This window comes from Galeopterus variegatus, unplaced genomic scaffold (assembly GCF_000696425.1).
Source record: "Galeopterus variegatus unplaced genomic scaffold, G_variegatus-3.0.2 Scaffold68, whole genome shotgun sequence".
Classification (NCBI taxonomy): Eukaryota; Metazoa; Chordata; class Mammalia; order Dermoptera; family Cynocephalidae; genus Galeopterus; species Galeopterus variegatus.
In genome coordinates, this window is record NW_007726179.1 from 986,057 (window position 1) to 1,011,051 (window position 24,995).

General features: G+C 35.9%; 1 protein-coding gene across 1 annotated transcript in view; it reads left to right on the plus strand.

Annotated features, from left to right (window-relative positions):
* LOC103594396 (receptor-type tyrosine-protein phosphatase kappa) overlaps positions 1-24,995 on the plus strand; it is a gene marked incomplete at its 3' end in the record, with an annotated part of 459,087 nt that overhangs the window by 205,657 nt on the left and 228,435 nt on the right. The window contains exon 3 of the mRNA XM_008577608.1: positions 2,184-2,455. Within this exon, the coding sequence (XP_008575830.1) occupies positions 2,184-2,455 (272 nt within the window). The remainder of the gene's footprint in view (positions 1-2,183; positions 2,456-24,995) is intronic.

The window sequence follows — 24,995 nt, forward strand, 5'->3', positions numbered from 1 at the left end:
CCATATGACCCAGCTATCCCACTGCTGGGAATATACCCAGAGGAATGGAAATCATCAAGTCGAAGGTATACCTGTTCCCCAATATTCATCGCAGCACTATTTACAATAGCTAAGAGTTGGAACCAGGCCAAATGTCCATCATCAGTTGAATGGATAAGAAAAAAATGGTATATCTACACAATGGAATACTACTCTGCTATAAAAAAGAATGAAATACTACCATTTGCAATGGCATGGATGGACCTAGAGAGAATTATATTAAGTGAAACAAGTCAGGCACAGAAAGAGAAATATCACATGTTCTCACTTATTTGTGGGAGCTAAAAATAAATAAATATACAAACAACTGGGGGGAGGGAGGGAAGAAGACACAATAATTACAATTTCTTGAAGTTGATATGACAAACAAACAGAAAGGCGGTTGTTGGGAGGGAGGGGGGAGAAGGAGGAGGGAGGGAGGTTTCGGTAATGGGCCACAATAATCAACCACATTGTATATTGACAAAATAATATAAAATTTGGAAAAAAAAATGAACTCACTTATTTCTGGCAAGCTATACCAAGTGTATGTGTGTGTGTGTGTATATATATATATATATGGCTAAAAAAAAAAAGTGCCACCTGTGAGAATCACGAAAGGAAAAAAAAAAGAATTGCAGCTTACAAGAAAAGATGAGGACTAGGAAATTGAACAGTAACATGTCACTATCACTATAGTATGCTTATTGTGTACTTGGACTGTATTAAAGTGTTATATGAAATCTTCAAAACAGCCCTGAACCATAGGGTCTCACTCAAGTGGAAAGATTTGAAATTGAGTTTCTTATATAGGTGAAGCCCTCCTCTCTGCCATAATTTGAACCTGTTATTAGGAGTTACTCGAACTAGTTAGACTAGTAGTCATTGAGTGTTTAATATGCCATGGGTACAAGTTATGTTTTTGGGAGGGAATACAGAGGATTGATTAATTCCACATGCTGTCAGGAAGAGAGGATCGAGTGTAACCCTTGTAACACTGGGTTCTGTAACAGTACACCTAATAAATTTTGGTTAAAATTGCATCCTATATATATAAAAAAGATGTTTTACAATAAAATTTGTTTTCTGCCTTAAATGTGATAAATAGGTATATTTGCAATTTTGCAATATATGTTTCTGTTAAAATCCAGTGGCATGAGAGCAACTGGTTGTTTTTCTGGAGAGGTTCTCAGACTAATATTAGCAGCTTAGTGTTCAAGTCCCATTTTGTAGTGACATGACCTTTAACTGCAATGTCAAGTCTTTGTGTGAATGTTGTGAGGATTGGGCTCTTTATGTTCTGTGTTTCTCCATAATAGATAACCAATGAATATTTTTTAAATCAAAGGGAGTGGAGTACATTAGTGATTTCAAACTTGGTATCTTGCAGTCCTAGAAGAGCACTGGGACTGTGGCAGAATTGAGGCCAATAGCAGTAGTGGTTAGAGGACAACTAAATTCACCCAGTTCCAAGTGGGTGAATTTACTATGTGCCCAATTCTCGGCTGTAGAAATGTTTAACTTTAGCCCTCACACTAACACTACAAAGTATTCTTATTCTTTGAACTGAGGTTCAAAGTGGTTAGTATATTGCAAAAGGTCAGTCACGCAACTTGTATAGATGACAATCTTGGTATTTGAAGTCAGAAATGATTCCCATTGCCTGCCTCTCAGCCCATCTCCCTGTAATAATACTATGCATAGAAAAAAAAAAAGGCACACACTTTATGTAAACCAGGCCAATAAGGTATTGTTTTTGTTTGTTCATTTTATATTAAAAGACTTCTGTTTAGTAAGACCAGAGATTTATTAGAGTGAGATCTGAGTTTGAACCAGTCTCTGCCTGGTCTACAATATGACTTTAAATAAGTTACTGCTTGTGTCTCAGTTTCCTAATTTGTAAAATAGGGATAACAGCACGTTGCCATGAGACTAAGTGAGTTAATACATGTTGTGTACTTTGAACAATGTCTGTAAACTGTAGGAATTCAATTCACCGACTTAGTTGACTGCTGTCGTTTTATGGTTCTGTTCTGGAAGCAGAGTCTTTTAGAGTTAAATTTTGAGTTAAATTTAATATTCAGAATGAATTGATATCTTTTTCCTGTTATAGATTCCCTTTTGCTTATATCTATTTAGCTTTATTATTTGTAATGTCATTTCAGGTTCCTATATGATAGTGGACTCTTCAGATCATGACCCTGGAGAAAAAGCTAGACTGCAGCTACCTACAATGAAGGAGAATGACACTCACTGCATTGATTTCAGTTACCTGTTGTACAGCCAGAAAGGGTCGAACCCCGGCACACTGAACATATTAGTTAGGGTAAATAAAGGACCTCTTGCCAATCCAATTTGGAATGTGACTGGATTCACGGGTAGAGACTGGCTTCGGGCTGAGCTAGCAGTGAGCACCTTTTGGCCCAATGAATATCAGGTAATCATCTGTGCTTTTCTGATTTTTGTTTTGATGTCACTGGATCTCACTTGTATGTAATATTTGGACATAAATACTTACCCTGTAGTTATGACAGATTGTCCCTGTTGCCTTCCCCTAACTCTGTTCTTGAGGAAGTGTTTCAATAGATTGGCATAAAACCTTCAAGGTAGGGAAACTGTTTCTACCTACAGAAAAAAGTAGGGGTAGGTCCAAAATTCGTTGGTTGTTTGACAAAGAGCTACTGATTGACAGGTAATTTGTTCAGAAAGAAATCGTCTTTTTGAGTTGACTGTAATATTCAGACTGGACTGATTTTTAGTGACTTCTGGAAAATAACATTTGGAAGATAAATGTGAAATAGTGTTTCATGAAATATCTTAAAGGGGAGGCATTTTGATTAATTGTTTATATTTTGAGTATAAAATAAGCAAACAAAAAGAGACAAACTGTTCTCAATATCTTTAGTTTTGTCCCCCCCCCCCACAAATATGCTTACTCTAATTATGGCTAAATCAGGCAACGAATAGTGTCAATACCCACTTTATGTTTGTGTGACTGAGTTTATATGGTTTAACAAAATGTCCATTTTCCAGGTTGTAGAGTTGTTCGTTAACCCTCACTGTGAGGTTCAATCACTGATAACAGGAAGCTATCCTTTTAAAAGTCGACTTTTGTGTTAGACCTCGAGATTTAATCTTTTAAAAGACTTGCCTATTTGTAGCTTGTTATAGAGCCTAATGAGAATGCATTTATGTAAAACTGTATTTTATGATGGCCCGTGAGTAGTATATAAGCTCATAACAGTTTCATTTCTGCTTTTAAAAAATGATCTGTTTCTACAGGTTAGGCTTGTCTTTATTCCTCAGGGGAAAAAAGCAATGCCTTGTTTTAATTGCTTTGCCTTGAGTTGGTTTTTCTATTTTATTAAAAGCTTGGTACATCATAGAGTGTTTCCACATGTAAGGTTCTCAGTTTAGTGTTATTTATTTGTCTATTGCAATTTCAATGGATTTTCATTAGATACTAGTTTTTTCAATTATTCCTGAGCAGAAGGATATTTCTCTCCTGTCTAGGAGAGCCATCTGCTTTTTCAGAACCCACAGCTTCGGGAGAACTACGTATGTGGTAGGTGAATGGGTGGGATTGTATGAAACTAATGTTAGAGCATTGGCTGCAAGATCGGTGGGTTCATCTCTGTTAACAGTGGGTTGATGGCTGTCATCTCTGGGTCACCTTCACAATGCATTGTCATTATACTGATTTCATGAGAATCTGTCATTGGAGCTTAACATAACACTGAAAAGAAGCTCTGATTCAGCAGAATAAAGCTGTTGACAGATTCATTTCCATAAGACACATTAAAGCCCCAAATGACAAGTCAGTCTAGCAAAATTGTTAAAAATGTGGGTTCTGGAGTCAGATTGCCTATATTCATTTTTGTTTGCTATTTGTTACCTGTGTAGATAGTTATTTACAAAATCAAACTGTAACTTATACTTTAAAAAAAATGGATGTAGAAGTAGATTTTGATAAATCCGACAAATAATACAAGGGGACTTTACAGAGTTCATGGAAAGATTTGTATTATCTTTTAATTCTATTCTTCCACGAACTTTTTGAAGTATCCTTGTGTGTATATGGCATATTTCTTTTCCTTCAAAAATAAGAAATGATATACATATAATTATTTTTCCTAAAATTTTAAAGATGTATCTTTGGATTATTGTTGTTTATAACGTCTTCTTATGGCACATATTACTGAAATGTTAATTCTAATATTGACTTACAGTGCCTTAAACCAAATGAATAGTTTTTTGTTCAGTCTCATTTTGCATGACGAAGCTCTCTAGGTTATATGTGCCTGTTCAAGAAAGTAGTGCAAAAAGAGCCCGTGTGAGAGTTTCAACCTGGCCAGTGAGATATTTTTGGGGATGTCGTGTCAGAGAAAAAGATGACTGAATACATGGACTCTTATGGGTAAACATGTCATTGTTGCAGATTAAGATTGAGCCATAGATCATTTCGTAAGTGATTATTTTTCTTCTATATCTTTTTCCTTAACCTATAAAACTTAATCAATGAAAGCAAATAAGAGTTTTTTAAATGATGTGCTTAGTTCTCACTAACTTGCTTGATTGATGTTTTCATCAATTCAATCACTTAGATCTACCTAATTGTACCTGTACTTCAATTACTAGAAAACAACCAGCATAACATAAGCATTTTTGCTATTGGGAAATAGTATGAAAAAAACATTGTTTCCCATATACTTTTTACTTTTAAAATTTAATTGTACATATTTGTTGGGTACAGTGTGTTCTTTCAGCACATACATATAATGTACAAGGATTCACTTAGGGTAGACAACATTTCCATCTCTTGAACATTTATCTTTTCTTTGTCACAGTTACAGTCAAAATCTTCTTTTCTAGCTATTTAGAAATACACAATATAATATTATTCACTCTAGTCAGCCTGATACACCAGAATTTGTTCTTCCTATCTTCCTGTAGCTTTGTTCCCTTAATCCACACTCCCCCTCTCCCCTGCCCCCTTCCCTTCCTGGCTTCAGGTAACCATTATTCTACCTCTATTTCTATGAGAACCTTTTTAAAAAAATTCCACATATGAATGAGATCATGTGGAATTTGTCTTTTTGTGCCTGGCTTATACTTCATTTAACTTCATGTCCAGTTCCATCCATGTTGCTGCAAATGACAGGATTTCATTTTTTTAATAGCTGAATAATATTCCGTTGTATGTATATATATCACAGTGCTTTTTATTGTTGCTGCTGTTGTTGTTAACATTCATCTGTTAGGGGGCATTTAGGTTGATTCTGTCTCTTGGCTATTGTGAATAGTGTTGGGATGAACATGAGAGGGCAGATGTCTCATTGAGTTCATTTCCTTTTAGTATATTCCCAGTGGTGGGATTGCTGGGACATAAGGTAGTTATATTTTTAGGCTTTTGAGGAACCTCCATACCGTTTTCTATAATGGTTGTAATAATTTACATTCACACCAACAGTGTAGGAGAGTTCCCATTTCTTCACATCCTTGTTAGCATTCGTTATTTTCTTTTTGATAATAGCCATTCACTGGAGTGAGAAAATATTTCATTGTGGTTTTCATTTGCATTTCCCTGACGATTATCCATGTTAAAACATTTTTTCATGTGCCTGTAGGCCATTTATATCTCTTCTATTGCTCATTTTTTAATTGGGTTACTTGTTTTTTTTGCTGTTGAGTTGTTTGAGTTCCGTATGTATTCTGGATGTTAGCCCTTTGTTAGATGTGTAGTTTGCAGACACTTTCTCCCATTCTGTACATCATCTCTTTCCTTTGTTGTTTGTGTCCTTTGCTGTGCAGAAGCTTTTTAGTTTGATGTAGTCCCAGTTGTCTATTTTTGCTTTAGTTGCCTGTGTCTTTGCAATCTTGTTCAAAACAGTGCTGCCCATTCCCATTTTGTGTACTATTTCCCCTATGTTTTCTTCTAGTACTTTCATAGTTTCAAGTCTTAAATTTAGGTCTTTAATCCATTTTGAATTGACTTTTGTGTATGGTGAAAGATAGGGGTCTAGTATCAATCTTATGCATGAGGACATCCAGTTTTCCAAGCACCATTTACTGAAAAGTCTTTCTTATATATTTCCCCAATACATATTTTTGCACCTTTGTTGAAAACCAGTTGACTGTAAATGCGTAAGTTTATTTCTGGACTCTCTAGTCTGTTCCACTGGTCTGTTTGTCTGTTTTTGATGCCAGTACCATGCTCTTTACTACAGCTTTATAGAATACTTTGAGGTCTGGTAGTGTGATGCCTCCAACTTTGTTCTTTTTGTTTAAAATTGTTTTGTCTATAAGGGGTCTTTTGTGGTCTCATACAAATTTTAAAATTGTTTTTTCTATTTTTATGTAGAATGTCATTGGTATTTTGATAGGGATTGCATTGAATCTGTAGATTGCTTTTGGTGGTATATACAGTTTGATGATATTAATTCCTCCAACCTATGAACAGGGGATATTTTTCCATTTATTTGTGTCTTCAGTTTCTTTCACTAGTATTTTATAGTTTTCTTCTTAGAGATCTTTCACTTCCTTGGTTAAATTTATTCCTAGGTATTTCAGTTTTTTGGTAGTTATTGTGAATGGGATTACTTTCTTGATCTCTTCAGCTATTTTGTTATTGGCATATAGTAAGGCTTTTAATTTTTGTGTGTTGATTTTGTATCCTGCCACTTTACTGAATTCATTTATTTGTGCTAGTAATTTTTTGGTGGAGTCTTGAGGGCTTTCTATGTTATAAATACAGGAGGGGAGGGAATGCTTTCACATTCATTCTCTGAGGCCAGCATTACCCGCATACCAAAACCAGAAAAAGACTTAATGGACATAGGTGCAGAAATCATCAATGAAATACTAGCAAACCAAATCCAACAGCACATTGAAAAGATCATTCACCATGATCAAGTGGGATTCATCTTAGGGATACAAGGATGATTCAACATACACAAATTAATTAATGTGATAATCACATCAATAGAATGAAGGAAAAAAATGTTAACTTCAATAGACACAGAAAAAGCATTTGATAAAATCCAACATCTCATTATGATAAAGGCATTCAACAAATTAGGTATGGATGGAATGTACCTTACCACAATAAAGGCCATATATGACAAACCCACAGCTAACATGATACCAAATGGACAGAAGTTGAGTGTTTTTCCTCTAAGATCTGGAACAAGACAAAGATACCCACTTTTCCCACTCTTGTTCAACATAGTACTCAAAATTCTAGCCAGGAAAATAAGGCAAGAGAAAGCAATATAGGGCTTCCAAATTGGAAGGAGGAAGTCAGAATATTTTTTTGCAGATGACATGATCCCATGCATTTTTGATAGCTTTCAAAATCAAATAACTGTCTAGTTTTTGGTAAAAGCTTGTTTGCAGGCAAAACAAGGTGGAATTTTTCGATAGGTGACTTTTAGGTGCTGATATTCTCAGTATTTAAAGATAAATTCAATTGCTTTAAATATCAGATATCAGAGGTCCATTTTGAGATTCCATTAGGGAAATTTAGAGGCTTGATTTCTGATCTTCTGTAAGAAAAAGATCACTTCATATATATGTAGAGGTACGTTTCAGCCTTGCCTTATTAAGTGACAAATTTACTGTTTGGGGTTTCTTTCTCTCTGATTAAACCTGCTCAAACAACTTGTTAAGATTCCAGAAATATTTCATGTAAAAATATTTTGAAAATCTTTTGTAATAAAAAATAATTTAAAAAGAACGTAAATTTGTCCTTAGGGGAAAAAAAGCAATAACATATGATTACCTTGACCATAAAAGAATTCAGCTGTGACCCCTGTAAAACGTCTAATTTTGCATAGAACATCTTATTAGATTTACCAAGATAAATTACCTTCAGATTGTAGACCAACCTAATTAATAAATTGACCCTTTGGATTTCATTATTTAGTATTTGTAGTGGATTGAATTATGTCCCCCCAAATCTCATTGAAGCTTGTATAATGTCCCTCAAGTTTTATGTATTAGAAATTTAGCCCCCACTGTGACTGTTAAGAGGGTGGGAAATCTTATTAAGGTAACTGAAAGATGGAGTCTTGAAGAGGTGATTGGATTGTAGGACTGTGCAGTAGTGAATGGATTAAAAATGGTGGTCAGGAGAATGGTTCTGAGGGATTTAAAAGAAGAGAGTCTCTCTGCTCTCTCTGCTCCACCATTTTCACAATGTGATACCCCTGCCATCACTGTCACCACCACCAAGACCTTCACCAGCTGTGTTCCCTGGACTTTGGACTTCCTAGTCTCAGAAACTATAAGCAATAAATTTTGTTTTCTTTCTAAATTAACCAGTTCTAGGTATTTTGTTATGAGGAGCAGAAACAGACTAATACAGTATTTTATGCTTTAACTTTATTTTTAGCATGGTTCATGTAAATACCTGTTCTGATAATAACTTTTCTTCTTTAAAGCTGGCCCAACTCCTGAGTAGATGAGAATACTGGATATATAGAATGGCAGATGGTAGTTTTCATTCCAGCCACCTTTTATATGTCTGCCAGGGCTAAGATGTTCCTCCCTTATTAAAAAAAAGAGAGACTGTGTTGCATGAAAACGTGATGTTTGTAACTACGAGGAAAGAGATAGTTGACAAACTGAGGGTGACGAAAGAAAGGATGGAAGAAGCCTGCCTGTGTTCTACTCTCAGGCACAGTTATATTAAATGTATACAGCCAAGGTCATTCTGGTATATTACATTTTAGAAAAGAAATGTGTCCAAGTGCATATTCTTTGCTTTATCAAGTTCTAGAACTTGTCTCAAGAATTAGCTGAAAAGGCACATTTACTATTCCTAGGGTTGGGGGGAAATTATGCCAAAATGTAAATGCTCAAATATTGCTTGCTTAGAATTGCTACAAGTTAAACTTTACTATATTGCAGATTGTGATACATAATTAATATATGTGAAAAATACCTAGTAAAAAAAGAATTGTCTACAAAGGTCAGTGTTATTATTGCTTTTAAAACCTTATGTTCCATATTTTCCTAAGCTTTAGTCAATTAATTTTGTTCTTAGCCTTGTCTGCAGGGTTTCATGAAGTAAATCACTTAATTTAAGTGATATATTTTACTAGAGAAGCACAGATGCACTCTGTTGGAAGTTTAGAAAACAGAGAGATTATTCTTCTGTTCAGGCGAATTGAGAGAACCTTCATGGAGGTGTCTTTGAATTCTATCTCGAGGATGATGGGAAATTGTCAACATGGACAGGATAAAGACTTTGCAGGGAAAATCACAAGGGTAAAGTGATTGGAAATTTTAGTAGGTGTTGAGAGCCATCGACAGATTCAGTTTAGGTTTTTTTTGGCAGAGGGAGGATATAATTCTGGTCTAGTTGACAAAATTGCTAGTTATTTTCCCCATGTATTTTCTGTTTAGTTTCTCCTTTTGAAATTGTTGATATTAGTTACTTTGGTGTGGTCCTTAAAGAATATCTCCATTTTCCTTTATTTTGAAAGCATGCTATTCTTTTTAGGTTTTTTATTTATTGAAACTTCCAGTATTAGACACCTACTATCAGTTATCAACCCTGCGATAATACAGGTAAAGTCCCTCTTCTCATGAAGCTCACAGTCTAGTTTGGCACTGTAGGAGATAAAAATATAAAGCAGATGTGGACTCTGCTCTTCAGGAGCCTAGGGCAAATAGGAAATGTGAGTTGTACATAGATATAACTTGAAATACGATAGCAATTGTTAAATGACTTAAGAGAGGTAAATATAAAATGTGGTGCAGAAAGTGAAAACAAAAGATAGATTTTGTTTCCAAAGTAATTTGAAGCAGAAATGGGCCTAGAATTCTTGCCTCTTGATTTCTCTTATTTCTAGATTAGTATGCTTCCCATTGTACCACAGTGTTTTTCTTAAGTCACAATTATTCAGAGCCAACACTTGCTATAGTCAAGCAGAACAAGCAAATGAAAATTTCGTTTTTTGACAGTCATTACAGTGATACACTAATATAAAAGGAACTTTTTCTTGCTAGTGTGTTCAGAACAATAGATGTCTTTTCAGCTCAGTATATTAATTATGTAAACTATTATATTACTTTCATACTATTTGCCATGGTTTTAATATGCTATTCTACCTATTTTTATAGGCCACAAGTACGTATTATAGATTCTTAAATTTATTTCTAAATAGAGGTAAAAAGAACAAAACAAAATCCTTACAAGGTATTATCACAGTGTTACATTTCATCTGAAGACTCACACCCCTCTAAAAGTGTAATTTTCTCCACTCTGGAAATCTGACCTGTCTTGTATGTATAAAACTTAGTTCTTTCTGCTTTGAGATTAAATCCATTACTTTCTTACTGAACAGCAAGGTTGTTACCAAATGAGGCAGACAGACGACGTACATAACTTGCAAAACTATTAGTGGAAACCTAATCTGCTGTTTTCCATTAACTGGTGCACATCATTAATCACAAAAATGATGCGTGATGAAAACTACAGGGGTTTGGCCAGATATTGGAAAGTGATAGTATAGCAGAAAGTACCTCCCGCTCCCCCTCTAATTCACCAAGAAGCAAAAACAGAACTTTTGCAATCCATTTTCTTTTTAAATTTTCCATCGGTTTGAAAAAATGTTAGACCTGGATGGGCATGAGATTTTCTCTTTTTGTCTCCTTTTTAAAGGGTTACATTAACATGTATTGTACTGATATTTTGCCAAGAGAAAGATTGTTATACTCCAGAGATCCTGCTGGCTTTGGATCTAAGATGATTGGGGCTAAAACCAAGTGACTATTCATCTTTAGGCAAAATGGCTATTAAGAGCATGCTCATGAACTATCCCTGCAAAGAGTGAGGAAGGGGGGATGTCACTTCTCTGTCATAGCTTTTGGGACTCTTCCAATTTTCCAATTTTTGCTTGTCCTCATTCATCCATCTATAGAGCCCCACTTTAGAAAGGAGGGCAGCAAGATTTTTTTTCCTTTATGTATCTTCTAGATGAATTTCGTCATTTATAAACATAGCAGTGTTGCAGATATTGTTATTTGTCCATTCAGTAGTCATTCTCCTCACGGTCTTCCATATTGGCAGGACTCCCTCACACCCTGCTTGCATTCACAGTTTCCTTTGCAGGTAGGGTAGCCATGTGACATATTCTGGTCAATGAGTTTTTTTTTTTTTTTTTTTCCGTGTCCGGCAATGGATCGCAACCCTCAGTGTCGCCCCCGTACTGGACCGGGACTGGCAACGGGATCGCAACCCCCGGCGTTGCCCCCGCGCCTCGCTCAGCCAGTGAGTGGGAACTGGTCTGTATGTGGGATCCGAACCCTCGGCGGGAGCGCTGCCGCGCTTCCCAAGTGGCGCACTAGCGCAGTGCGCCACCGGGCCGGCCCCTGGTCAATGAGTTTTGAATGAAAGTCTGCCAGGGGATTTCTGGGGAAGATGTTCCTCACTGATAAAAAGAGAGACATGTTGTATTAGGATCATGAAGCTTGGTGCTACTGTGGTTATCTTGTAACTGTGAGGAAGGAGATAGTTGACAAAGAGTGTGACAGAAGAAAGTATCAAAGGAACCTTGGTCCTACTCTCAGGCAAAATGATAATAACAATAATAAAGACTATTGTTTAAAGAACTTTTAGATGAGTATTCCACTATGTAGCCAAAAGCCTCCTACTATACCATGTCACATCGTTGTTGAGCTTTCAAGCAATCCCACCTATCCACACATATTAGCACATGTGAGAGACGGCAGAAATAAAAGTGTCCATATCGAACTATGAATGAAGCAATTCGTAGTTTTCAGTCTAGTTGGAGAGAGAAGACAAACCTGTATACTTGAAAATGTAAATAGGCTGCAAAACAATGGATCAGAGAGACTGAGAGGGTAGAAAGAAAGATGATCTGTTGAGTGTCTGCCATGTGTAGGACACTGGGCTGGGTACTTTTATACATGTCATCTTTAATTTAATATTTGATCAAGTACCAAGTAAAAATTTTTTACTTTTATACATGGACTAAGATGCTGGTTATTTAGTGGTGAGTCAAAATTATTCCCCTTTTTCTTCTTTAGTAATTTAGTCTGGGTTTTAAAAGTGTGTACTTTAGCCATATCAGTGACTTCTGAAGTTAGCCACAACTAGGTAGGCTTATTTTAGTTATGGCAACCGTGGCTCATTTTCACACTGGCAAAATACCTTCTGTTTCATGGGCTATTAACAAAGCAGCCTTTTTTGCTGCTGCTTTTTAATCTTCGTGATTCTCTTTGTTGTAATTAAAATACCCCAAATGGATTTGGAAAAGCTCATATTATCGTCATTGTTTTCTTAAAACTTATAACTCTACGAGGGTGACTTCTTCCTGATTCATTATGGTGATTTCCTTTTCTTATAAAACGTTTGTTCTACTGTTACTTTAAAACTCTGTTCTTATTGATTTTTTGATAAAACTTATAGTTGTGTAAATAAATGTAAACCAGTGAATAGGAGCCCTGGCAGTTAACAAAGGAATTATTGTGAGTATATGACAGAAGTCTGTCGTTATTCTGGTCAGTCATACCTGTTTTTACTCAGGTTAGCAGGGGCTGCCACAGTGCCCCTTCACGGTTTCTTTTGAGAAATATTTCCATGAAATTAATTCAATTTTGGCTTAATAACTGTTTGAAAAATAATGAGCAGTATGGGAGATAGGCATTGTTTGTTTGTTCAATTTATGACCCCCCTCCCCCCAGGAGTTTGTTTTATCAAGGGGAATGGGGAAGACAGATGCTCCAAAGAGAAGTAGAAGAGATGCCGATTTTTTGCTTCCTCACTCAACTTGCATTCAATTCAGCTTGCTGAATCTGAATCAACACATTTCTGATTCCTTGTTTCACATGCCTCTTTATTAATTATTTAGCATACACTTATTGAGCTGATCTTCATGTAGTAAGATAAAAAATATAGCCAAACACAAAAAATATGAGAACTATTTTGTTCTAATCAGTTTAGTGTTGTCAACAGTACCATAATACTGTACTATGTCCTATAAGAACAATATAGATTACAATTTAAAATAAATTTCTTCTTCAGTTAAATTTTGTCCGCAGACTTTGATCATTAATTAGAAATGGTCTGTTCTGGGGGGGCTTTCCAGTTTCTGTACAGCTTAAATTTATATGACCTCTCTGTCCATTTTCATTTCAAAGGCTGATTTTTCTTCACTTTAGTCTACATGTAGTATGCGAAGAAAATATTGGCTCTTCAAGGGAAAAACAAAAATGAGTGACATTATATTTTTGTCTCAAATTTAACTTTTATGCTGTGGTGATTTCAGTCTCATTTCTTAAAACATAAAAGGAAAAGGATGCAATTATCTATTTTAGTACAAGTTTTTCAACTGAAAGTGTAGTAGGAAGGAAACATAAGGGAAATGTTTGACATATTTGTAGACTATCTATTTTATTGTTCTTTAGGTAACATACAGAATCTAATTATTTCGTTAGTAACATAAGTTGGATTACAAAGGAAAACAAACTCTGGACACTAAATTTTACTCATATAATCTAGTGGGCAATTTATAGTTAATTTTAGCTGTCTTGATTTTCAAAAGGTGTTCTAAAAGCTGTCATTATAAAACTAGCTGCTACATGTTATTTTTGCATTTAGTTATAAATAACCATTGCACACACCACTGGAATTCCCTGATGAGAATTAGATTCTTAATATTCTTTGAATGATATTTTAAAAGATCATTCTTCTCAGCTTTCTGGAAGCAGTAAATCAATTCTCATTTTATGTTTAAAAATAGATCTATAGTCATAAGTTTATACTAGATAATAATTCAGTAAAATAATAAAGAATGAAAAATTTCTAATACCTAGAGAACAAAGTTTCATTCAGACCTAAATGTCTTTAGATCCTGGCATTTTGCAACAATAGTACAAATCTAATACTTGGAAACAAGTACAGTGGTTCTCCAGGTTAATATTTTTTAAAAGACACTCTGGTTTGGTTGTGAACTTCAGTAATATGAGGCTTATAAAGGGATGAAGTTAATGTAGCCCATACCAGGATGGATTTCTGTATTTTTATTTTGTTTGCTGTTTCTTTATTTATTTTTTTGTTTTCTCTTTTCTTTTTCCCCTCTTCCCTTTTTTCTGGGGAGAGGCGGGGAAGGGAGACATGGGGGCCATTGTAAACAGAACAATAAACGTAACCAAGTAACTATCGAATATGTATATTATATTAGGCATTGTGACATGTTGCATGAGAATTAGAAGTAGCAGAGGGCTGGCTGGTTAGCTCAGTTGGTTAGAGCGCTTGACCTTGCCTCAAGGTCAAGGATTCAGTACCCTGTGCTGGCCAGTCCCCGCCCCCCAAGAAGGTTTCATTTAAATTTATTTTTTAATGGTGGTAGGGAATAAAGTAGAGCCCATTTTGTATACTGGGTAAAGGTTTGGATTAGCTGTCATTTGCCATTTTTAATATCAAGTCCATTTGGTCAAGGCCTCCTTCCTTGCTCATAGAGTGATTATGTTGTGGGACCTTTTGAGTTTCAGTCCCAGTGATATGGGTTGATAGCTAGTCTACTCATTACACACATGTTTTATTAGGAGATAATGAAAGCTGCAAAGTAGTTTGTTTAAAGCTCTTACTTACAAATAACAGACACCAATTAGAACCAGCAAAGTAAATAAGAGACAAAATTGAAAAGATTTGGGATTCTTTCACAGCACTTAAGAGAAGTGAAATAATCCATGCCTGAAGAAGACATGGGCCCCTGAGGACAACAGCAACATTGACTTTTTCTCTGACACTGCTGTGAATGACTCATTTATTTATTGATTTGGCAGATATTTATTGAGCAACCTAATCCATGCCAGACACTCTTCTGGGTTCTGGGAATAGACAGTGCTGAATAAGTCTCAAGTTTCCTGCTCTCCCAGGAATTCTGCTCTAGGGGTTGGGGGTGGGAGGGTGGGAACCCAGATAAATAAATAAATAAATAAGAAAAAAAGTCAGAATGCAATAAGTTCTAAGCAGGTAACTAAAACAGACCAATGTGAGAGCTAGTGTTGGAAACCACATTGGACTGGGTGGTCTAGGAAGAACTCTTTGAGGAAGTGACCTTCAACTGGATATCTGGGTGACAAAAAGGAACTACGTATGCACAGATCAGGGGAAATGCATGAGAGAGAAAAAACAGCTAATACAAGGCCTTAAATATGGGAGGAGATTGACATTATGGAGGGACACAGACAGGCAAGGTGGTCAAAGGTTAGCTTTTTCAAGATGAAATGGGCAGATTCCAGTCATGTGGAGCTTTGCAATCCAAGGAAAGAGTTTGAATGCGTTAGAGGATTTTTTGGGGGTGTGTGACAGGGGGCAGCTGGCAGGTAATAGGATTCAAACCTGTGACCTTGGCATTATAAGGCTATGATCTAACCAACTGAGCTAACAGGCCAGCCCTGCTTTTAGAGAATTTTTATCAAAGGATCCTATTTACTCATTCTTGGTCTCATCTCATACATGCTCCAAATTTATATTCTTCTTTAGTCTTTTTACTGCTTTCTCTCTATTCACAGTTCTGATTGTGCCCCATCTTGATAATGGTAACAGTTTTGTAACTATTTTCCCTTTCCTTTACCTCTATTATAAATCAATTACTTTTCCTGGGATGCTAATTTGCTGATATTGAGCTCCACAGTTTTTGTCAATGTTTCCTATAAAGTCAAAACACTTAGCTATTATTTGAGGTCCTTCATGATTTAGCTTTAGTCAATGGCTCCAATCTTTTTATTATCATTTATTTTTTTACAGATACCACCTGCTTTAGTAAAAATACTCTAATGGTTCTTTAGACAATTTGGGCACTTTTTTTTTTCTGGTGAATTTACATATGATATAGCTATCTCCTGAAATGCCTTTGTTTATTTCCCTTGTCCAAGTTCTTTTTATCATTTAAGACCCAACTTTACACTCACTTCTACCATGAATCCTTTGCTTAACACCTTAACACTCAGTGACCACTCACTTCTCCTTGTGTCTGCATTGTTTACATTGCTAATTAGAAATTTAGATTGTTAAATTTCAGATAGATTTATGTGTTGTTCCCCCAAAAGGATTATAGATCCTCTTCAAAAAGGGATCTGGGTATGCCATAAAGGCAATGTAATATATGATGCTTTGTATTTTAGAGATCAATTTGATAAATTAAAAAAAAATTATCTTCACAATAACATTATTTGGGCACTGGGAACAGTACAACTATTTTTATTTCAGCGTTAAGAACTGAGAGAGGAAAAGTGACTAGTGTAAGGTCACATTGCTGGCTAGAATTGGGCTACATCTCTTCTTGAAACTGTGGAATTCTAGTTCCTCTCTACTATGCCAGACTGTTTATTGATAATGATTTTCCAGTTTTGGTGTCAAAAGAATTTGATTTGCTGATCAGATATTCCATAATGATGCAAGAGTAAGGTTATAATTATTTCACACCCATAAAATTTCTCAGGAGAATTATTCTTTAATATTATTTGTTAATATTTCTTTAAAAACATTGAACAGTTTTATGAGTTGTCTATTGTAGGGGCCAAGAGAAGACATCCCCTTCAACCCTCTGAAAAATCACCTAATAAACAGATTAATATGAAGAAAAAGCATAACAAATTTTATTATTATATCATAGTTTTATGTGACACAGGAGCATTCATAATGAAGACCTAAAGATACAGGGAAAACTGCCCATTTTTATGCTTAGGTTCTCTGAGGCAGGCATAGCAGTATAGAAATGTGATTGGACAAGAAAGGTGTGATCTAATGCTAATAGACCGAGTGGGGAAACCCAGCAAGGCCTGTCTGTTCAGATTCTTCTTGGCCTCTCTGTGCAGCCTTCATTCCTCCAGGATATGGGGCAGAGGATTCTTTCTGGAATAGGGGTCTTATGACGTACAATCAGACAAGGTAGGTTGGGGAGTTTCATTATGGCTCGCCCAAAGACAGAAAGGCAGTGGGGAAGATTAGAGTATATCTGTTACCTGCCTTGGAGAAGAGGGGTTCTGGATTCTGTTGCTTGCCTCAGGGGAGAATAAGGCTGAGATAGGAGGACAGGAGACAGTCAGAGGAAAACTTTGCTTTAGAGGCTGCTTCTGAGGCCTTCACTTTAGGGTATCGCTTTCTGGGCCCCAATATTATGCAAGAATTGATTGGATGAAGTGAGCTGAATACTTGAGAGACAGCTCAGAACTTTGATGAACTGAATTTCAATTCATTTCTGCAACCAAGCATTGTGTTGTACTGTACGCTTATCACTAGGCCCATGGAGAATTCAAACATAGAAGTATGAAAACAATTTTATGCTTTTCTTTAGGGAAAAAGTATATATAGCCCTCTAAGGCAGTTGCTCATGTGTTGATAATTTTTGATGGTGGGTGATGGTTTAATGGGGTTTGATTATGTAAATATCTATAATTTTACATATGTTTGAAAATGCTGTAATAAAACAATGGGGAAAAATGTCTTCTGAGGGAGATAAAACATCCATATTGGAAGCCTTTTATTGTTTTTCAATTAAATGTCTCAAGGAGTGAAGAAAACAGTACTGTTAGGAGCTCCAAGAAGGGAGAAATACATAGGTTTGGTGGTCAGACAAAAATTGATCTGGTTGTGGGTATGTAAAGGCAGGAGGAAAAGACAGTTTTGGCTTCTCAATGACAAGGCATAGATAGAAGCCTGAGGTGGTCAGAAATGGGAGTGATGTACTGTGTAAGGAGACAGGCACACTGGCTGAAGTGGGGAGTTTTGAAATGAGGAATGATAAATTACATTGAATAGGTGGGACCCTGTTACGGAGAAACTTCCAAATCCGGGTTGCAAGATTTATCTGTTTACTTGATTTTTAAATGATCCAGGACTACTCAGAAGAGGCTAATCAGCGGAGCAGTGTGATGACAGTGATGATTTTTAAGTCATTCTTATGACTGAGCTCAGCAGCTCAAAGGGGCATCACAAATGCACACAGATATTGATATTCAACTCTGTACCCCACAGATTCGTACAATCAACTGTGTTTCAATTAAAAAAAATTTTTTTGGGGGGTGTCGTGACCTGTTGGGGGCAAGGCACATTTTTGTTACTTCATTCCCCTTCTGCTAGGGAGAGAGTTATTCGTTATGAAAGGTAATCAGGTTTTGGCAGACAAACTCATTAAAAAAAAAAGTCTATTGAAGGATTATTCTTCCTTTGTCAGCAGAATTGTTAAATTTTGTTCATTTATGCTTATTCTTTCTGCTGGCATCACTGGGGAACTTTCCCTTATCCAGATGATGCTCTTCTCCTCTATGTGCCTGTTAAGTCCTTAATCTCCTACACCTGGGCGCCTTCTAATCCTTTATTTGTTTTATGTGCTGGTGGTTCCAAATCAGACAAGTTCTGTGTTGCATATGCCAAGTAAGTTTCCTTGTGCCATAAAAGGGCGTTCTACTTCCCCAAATCTCTCCTGGAAAATAAAGTGAGTTGCTGTTCACAAATGGACCTGCCAGTTTTAATGCAACCCAGTTAGTAAGTGGCATTCACTTACTATACAAGTAGGAGTGCCCTATTGATTAGCAGCAGGAAGCTCCTTGCTCATGTGGAGAGTTCCTTTTTGCAGGGTTGCTAGCCTCTGAAAATTGTCAATGTGCTGCCTCTGTGATGTAGCAAAGGTCCTTTCTGCATTTTTCATTGCATTTGCTTCCCAGTTTGGAGCCAGTTGAGTTATTTAGTTATGGGCCTGAATTATAAGGTACAGCAGTTTTAAATGAATTTGTTTTTGGAGTTGTCTTAGTAAGGGTTTTTGTTTTGCTTTGTTTTTTTATTTTTAGAAGAACATACAGGAGGCAAAGTTATCCACTGCTTCTTAGTTATCACTGTGCTAACTTAAATTCAGCAGACTACCTTGTCAAGAGCTTACGTCCTGAACTGGGTTTGGTCCTTGAATTCCACTCTAGTTCAGAGAGAGCTCATGTTGCAGAAACAATCCTCTCACCTCAGCTACATACACCTTTCTAACAAACGGATCATCGACACCTGTTGAGAACATGTATATGTATCAGCTACTGTGTGGAGTGACTGGAAATCAGAAAGAAAGAAGGCACAATTCGCTTCCTCTGTTCTTCAAGTATAAGCCTAGTCATCTATAACTAACTTAATAAAACATGGTGCTTGTTAGGTGAAGACAGAGTAGCTCACCAAGCTTAAAAAAAAGAAAGGAAAAGGGTGTTCATTGTCCAGAACCTATACATCTCTTATTAGCCATCATATAAATGGATGACAATTGTTTGTAGAAGCAGAAACTGGAACTTTTAATTTTATTTTTTTTTCAGTCTCATGGCTACTACTATATATACAGTGGATAAGGGAGATGACTTAAACTATTATTTGTGATCATATTGCTTGGAGGTAGTGGACTGGTCCTAGGCTGAGAATGGCAAATTTTCTATTAAGAAATGATGTTTATTTATTAACCTTGAGAAAAAGGAGAAATATAAAATGCTCTGAATATCTTAATTTGGAGGGAGTTTGGAAAATATGAATTAGAGTGACATTTATACTTTTTATTACAACTTGGCCACACAAAAGTTCTTTAATTCCTAAGTATTATAAAGTTTTTCTCCTTCAGCAATACAAACAGGCCAATGAGAAGTGAATTACAGCTTCTAATGTAACAGACTATGGAGGTAGCTACTCCAGTGAGAGTAGGTCTAAGCTGTTTTATGTTGGGTCTAAGCCCAGCTTGCAGATCAGGACTGCTACATCTGGTCTATGGCACTTCTCTACTGTTTGAATGATCCTCAAAGATTTGTGACTCCTCCTGGACTGTGGATTCTCCCAGCCCTCTCTGCCTTCTGCTTTGGTCTACGAGGTCTCATTTGCGTCCTAACCTTTACTCACCATTCCTGTCCAAGGGGAAGCAGGCCTGTATACCTGTAGTAGGAAAGCATCCTTTTAAAAAAATTTTTAATGAATCAAAAAAATTATTGAATTTATTGAAATATAATTGATTATACTTGTTTGTGGGGTACAGAGTTGAATGTCAATACCTGTGTACAATATGTGATGATCAAATCAGGATAATTAGTATATTCATCGTTACAGAATGTAAGCATTCTTTGTGTCCATTAACAAATTTCTCACCAGCCCTCTCCCCCTCTTCCTTTCCCACCTCTAGTAACCGCAGTTCTGTTCTCTCCTTAGGAAAGAATCTTGTCCTTGGACCAGGGCTAAGAGAAGTGGGAATGTCTCTACTATACTCTTTAATAAGACTTATTTTTAAAAAAAGTCTAGTGAGTGCTCAACTGGATTAGACTTTGTGGTGAATTAAAAAGGAATGAGAAAATTAAACTAAGAAGCCATTCTGTAGCAGGATGGGAATTTATGACCTATTGGCATTTTCTGACTGTCGAGTGATGAGACATTTAATATAGGGAATAGCAACTCTATCATTTTTTACTGCCCAAGATTATATTATTTATTTAGAAGTGACACGTAATCTCCACGATTATCTGCTTTCTCCTACATCATTGGTTCTTTTTCCCAGGCCACCCTAGTATATACCATGTGCCCACTGATGCCTACCTGTTTCTCTGCAAACATGTTAAATTTTCATCCAGCTAAAAAAATTTGCACTGTTGTCCTGTACATTTATTCTTCATAGCCAGACCAAGGGTGTTTTTCACTTACTGCTTCTAGTTCCTCTCAAATTGTTCCCTTATACCTTAATGCTTGGTTGTTAGTCCTTCTAAGCATCTGAAAATGACTGTTTCAACATACTGAGATGTCTAACTTTTTCAAGTCCTTATTACCCTTGACTTTCATGAGTCATCTGGCGTTACTGGACCGTCCTTTCCTTTCTTAGATCTTTATAAAGTAAGATTTTGATTCTCTCAAATTCAGATACCTTTATTAATACCTTAGTGTTGTCATGTTAAAGTGTCTAGTCCCTAAGGCTCTCTCTAGTTCTTCTTCTGTCTAGCTCCAACTTTGCTTTACAGCCATATATTCTATTATAACATCTTCCTCCTAAATTAGTTTCTCATTGAAATTTCTTGTGCTTTTTGTTTTCATTTATTAGCTCATTCCATTGTATCCATTATTCTACTTCCTGGCAAGTCTAAACAAAACCCATCCTATTATTCTTTCGACATTCATGATTAACTGAATTATAAATTTCTTATAAATTTCCTGAATTTTATTTTTTAAACTAAAGGTACCAGTTCTTATATTTTCTTGCATTCCCTGTAGCATCTAGCACATAATAGATAATTAAAAAATATTGTTGGATTGATTATTAGAAAGATACTAATTTTATGCAATGAAGTTGTACTTGGGTTCTCTTTGGTGAATTCTTTTAATATGTGATTTGGGGAATCAGGATTTTAAAAGTGCTATTGATTTTATTATGGCAGAAATGAAAAAGTTGAGTTTTATTTAGGCTAATTGACAGATTCTATATTTTTCTGAAAGATTGAATTTTTGATCTGCAAGGAGAATCTTTCCTTCCTAAATTTACTTGCATTTTTTTCTGTGTTAACTGTAAATGGTTCATTTCTGCTTTTGCTTTTCTTGATTTCTTTCCTTTTTTTTTTTTTTTTGTATCTTTCTTGACTTTCTCAGACAGAGAAAAGTAGTACCACTATAGAAATAATGCCATAACACTTTCGTGGGCTTGTTTTCTTCCTTTCAATTTTCTATAAACAAGTCAAGTCATGGTGAAAATGCCTATACTAACTATTCAAGTCTTTTATTTTAGTGACCTCTTTACCGAAAAAGGGAAATTTTACATCCTCAAAGCTACTAATGACTTCTAAGGTGAATCCAGTATGATTTGGTGATTCATGTAAACTAGGAAAAGAGAAAAATTAAAGAGAAAATCTGGTTCAAGCCTCTTCTTAGTTAGCTTTATTTCAGATATTAATTGGCCCACAGTAAAATTACAGTAATAAATCAATGAAATGATAACTTTAAAAAGGGAATTACTTCTTCAAAAATCTACTAAAAAGCATATCAACTTGTTTTATTTTCAGACTTACTGTTTAACTCTCCTCTATAGCAATCAAGAAGAAAAATACTTAGAAGACAAGTAGCATAAAGAGCTTTGTTTTTTTTAACCTCCAGAAACAGTTTTATTTAAGAAAAGAAATATAGAAGTAGCAAAATAGGCATAAGAGAGACCTACAATTTGCCACAGCTTTCTGAGTAGTACTACGCAAGCCATCCCTTAAATTACTATGTTTGAGTTAGAATGACTGGTTTCTCACAAGTTTTGTTTTATGAAAACATGTTTCCTGTCTTTTTTCTCCCTTTAGATTATCAGCCTGTTACTGTCCTCCTAGCAGAAATATAGAGCATATACTGACTGTATGTTAAGATGAGTTCCCTGGGATTTTAGCATTCTTAATTTTCTTGAACAAATAAGTCTTGAGGTGCTTTTCTTCGTGCACAGTCACGTTTCTTAGTAGAGATTAAAAAAATGGCTTTTAAACTAACCAATTAGTAGAGTAATTCATCTACCAATTGGGAGAGTTAATCTGAAGGGCTTTAATGATTATTTTATCTAACCCCCTGACTTTGGAGACTCCTAGAGACCACATGATCTGTGCATGTCACACACAAAAAGGTGCCCAAGTGAGCCTGAATTTCCTTTCTATTCAAGTTCAACTACTTTCAAGATAACTTAGCTGTTTTTTGCATTTCATAATCAAAGAACTTTTTTTCCCTGTAAAGTCAAATTAAAAGGATATTTTGTGTGTTTTTAACATTTACATCCATTGAAATTACTTATTTTTTATTTTTATGGGTTGTTATATCAGTTAAAATAAATTTGGCAAAGCTAAAATAAATTTGGCAAAGTTTTGCCTCTGTAGTGTTAAATGATGCCATATTCAGTAATAACGTTAATTAAAGAAGACTTACAACTTTGAGGGTTATCATAAAACCTTTTCTCTGATAAAGAAGTTGTGTTCCTCCTTAGTATTTTAGTTTGGTTTTGCTTGGCAAGATGATGTGGAAAGAGCTCTTATATCACCCCCAGTTTACCAGTGAAGAGCAGCAGGCACTGGCGCCACTCTCTTCGTCTTTTTAAATAAGCCACAGGCAAAATATGGAACACACTTCAGAGTAATTTTAGTGCTCCAGAGTTGCATAAGTCATGGGCTGTGATAGGATCTTCCATGGCTGTGTTTCATTCTGACTACAGTGCAGCTTTTGTCTTTGTAAGGTAAACTCTTCTGTTGTTCTATTGTTTCAACAGGTATCTAGACTTCAAATAATTGTTAAATGAGTGTTGTAATTGAGATAATCAGCTCTTGGAACTGCAATCATTGTGGAAATCTTAAGCTATTTAAATTCTAGGTAAAAATAGTCCAAGTGTTTTAAAGAAAAACTTTTCATTTTAGAAAGAGAAATTTGCTAGAACAATTTATTTTAATGATATAAAATTAAGTAATGAGTCTTGATGCCGCAGCTTTAACTTAAGCCTTCTAGCTTAAAGAGGTAGTAAAGTGTTATATCTACTTAGAGAATCCATGATTTATAGTAGTAATACATGTTAATATTGAATGTTATCAACCCATGTAAAATCATTTCATTTCACAAGTAACCCAGGCAGTAGCATGGAAGAGAATTGATAAGAAATATAATAGGACTAATACACTAATGGCTGTGATTTTCAAGTGTTTATTCGTTGTACTGCTGTTCAGCAATAGGGACACCTTCACACATATAGCCCTCCACTCCCCAGGGGCATCTTCCCATAGACTGACCAGAGACCTTGACTCTTTCAATTAATTCCAGTAATAGGGATCTATAGTAAAAAGTATCAGTGAATCTAGGGGCAGAGTGCAGTGGACAAAAATGGAGGGCTAACTTTGGAAGATTTAGTTGGGAATGTGGAGACAGTAGGCATTACTGAAGGTGGCCTGCAGATTTAGGAGACAATGGTAGTAGTTCGGGTCAGAGATAGGGATGGAGGGCCTGAAATAGTCCTTTTGTAATGCACACTGAGTGGAGTCAGTTGATTTCAGAAATGGCCGGAGATGGAATTGATAGCAGATAAGGGTTATTTGATATGTGCCTTTAGGGAAAGAAGCAGAGGTGATGCCCAGTTTTCTAACTGTGCAAGTGTAGTGGACTTTGATACCGTTTTTTGAGATACAGGTTATTTGAGAGGGTGGAGAGAGAGAAAGAGAAAGAGAGACAGTGCGCATGTCTGTGTGTGTGCGCCCGTGTGTGTGTGTGTGTGTGTTGGAAGTTTGGGGCATGGAAGATGCTGATTTAGGTGATTGTGGGCCAGCCATGTGGAGTTGACTCATAATTTGGGTATCCTAAAGGTTAGGAGAAAGATCCTAACTAAGGAAACAGATTTGGGACTCATCAGCACTACGGTGCTGATAGAAGTCAGAACAAGCTAGTATTGCCCAGGGAAAATACATAGAGTAATAAGAAGGTCTCATAAACACCAACATTTATGATAATCTATAGAAGAGTCCAATAAGTCGAGCCTGCAAAGGGGCCAGAGAAGGGAGAGATACAATGAGTTAACAGAGATACAGAGAGTTAAGAGAAAACCATGAATTTGAGTGACAGGAAGTTTAAAGGAAGAGAATGTTTCAAGAAGGGCATAGGTCAGACTATCAAATCCTGCAGAAATCTCAAAGAAGATAAAATTAAAAGGATTTCTTGGCTTTAGCATGGAAGACTTTGGTTTTAACTTCTTCCAAAAACATGCTTTGAATAAATAGACTAAATAGAACAAAGGAAGTGTAGGTAGTTCTGGGGCAGAGGATAATCTATTTTTTTTCCCCTAACTTCTTATCAAAATGAGGAGCTTTTTTGGTTTGTTTTAGATTTGCTGTTTTTGTTTCTTTATTTGTAATGTAGTACTAAGCACTTAGAATAAAGTTATCTGTATTATCTTCTGTTCCTAGTAGAAGACCAGTTTTTGAATGTGCTACAAAATAATCTACCTGTAGCATGC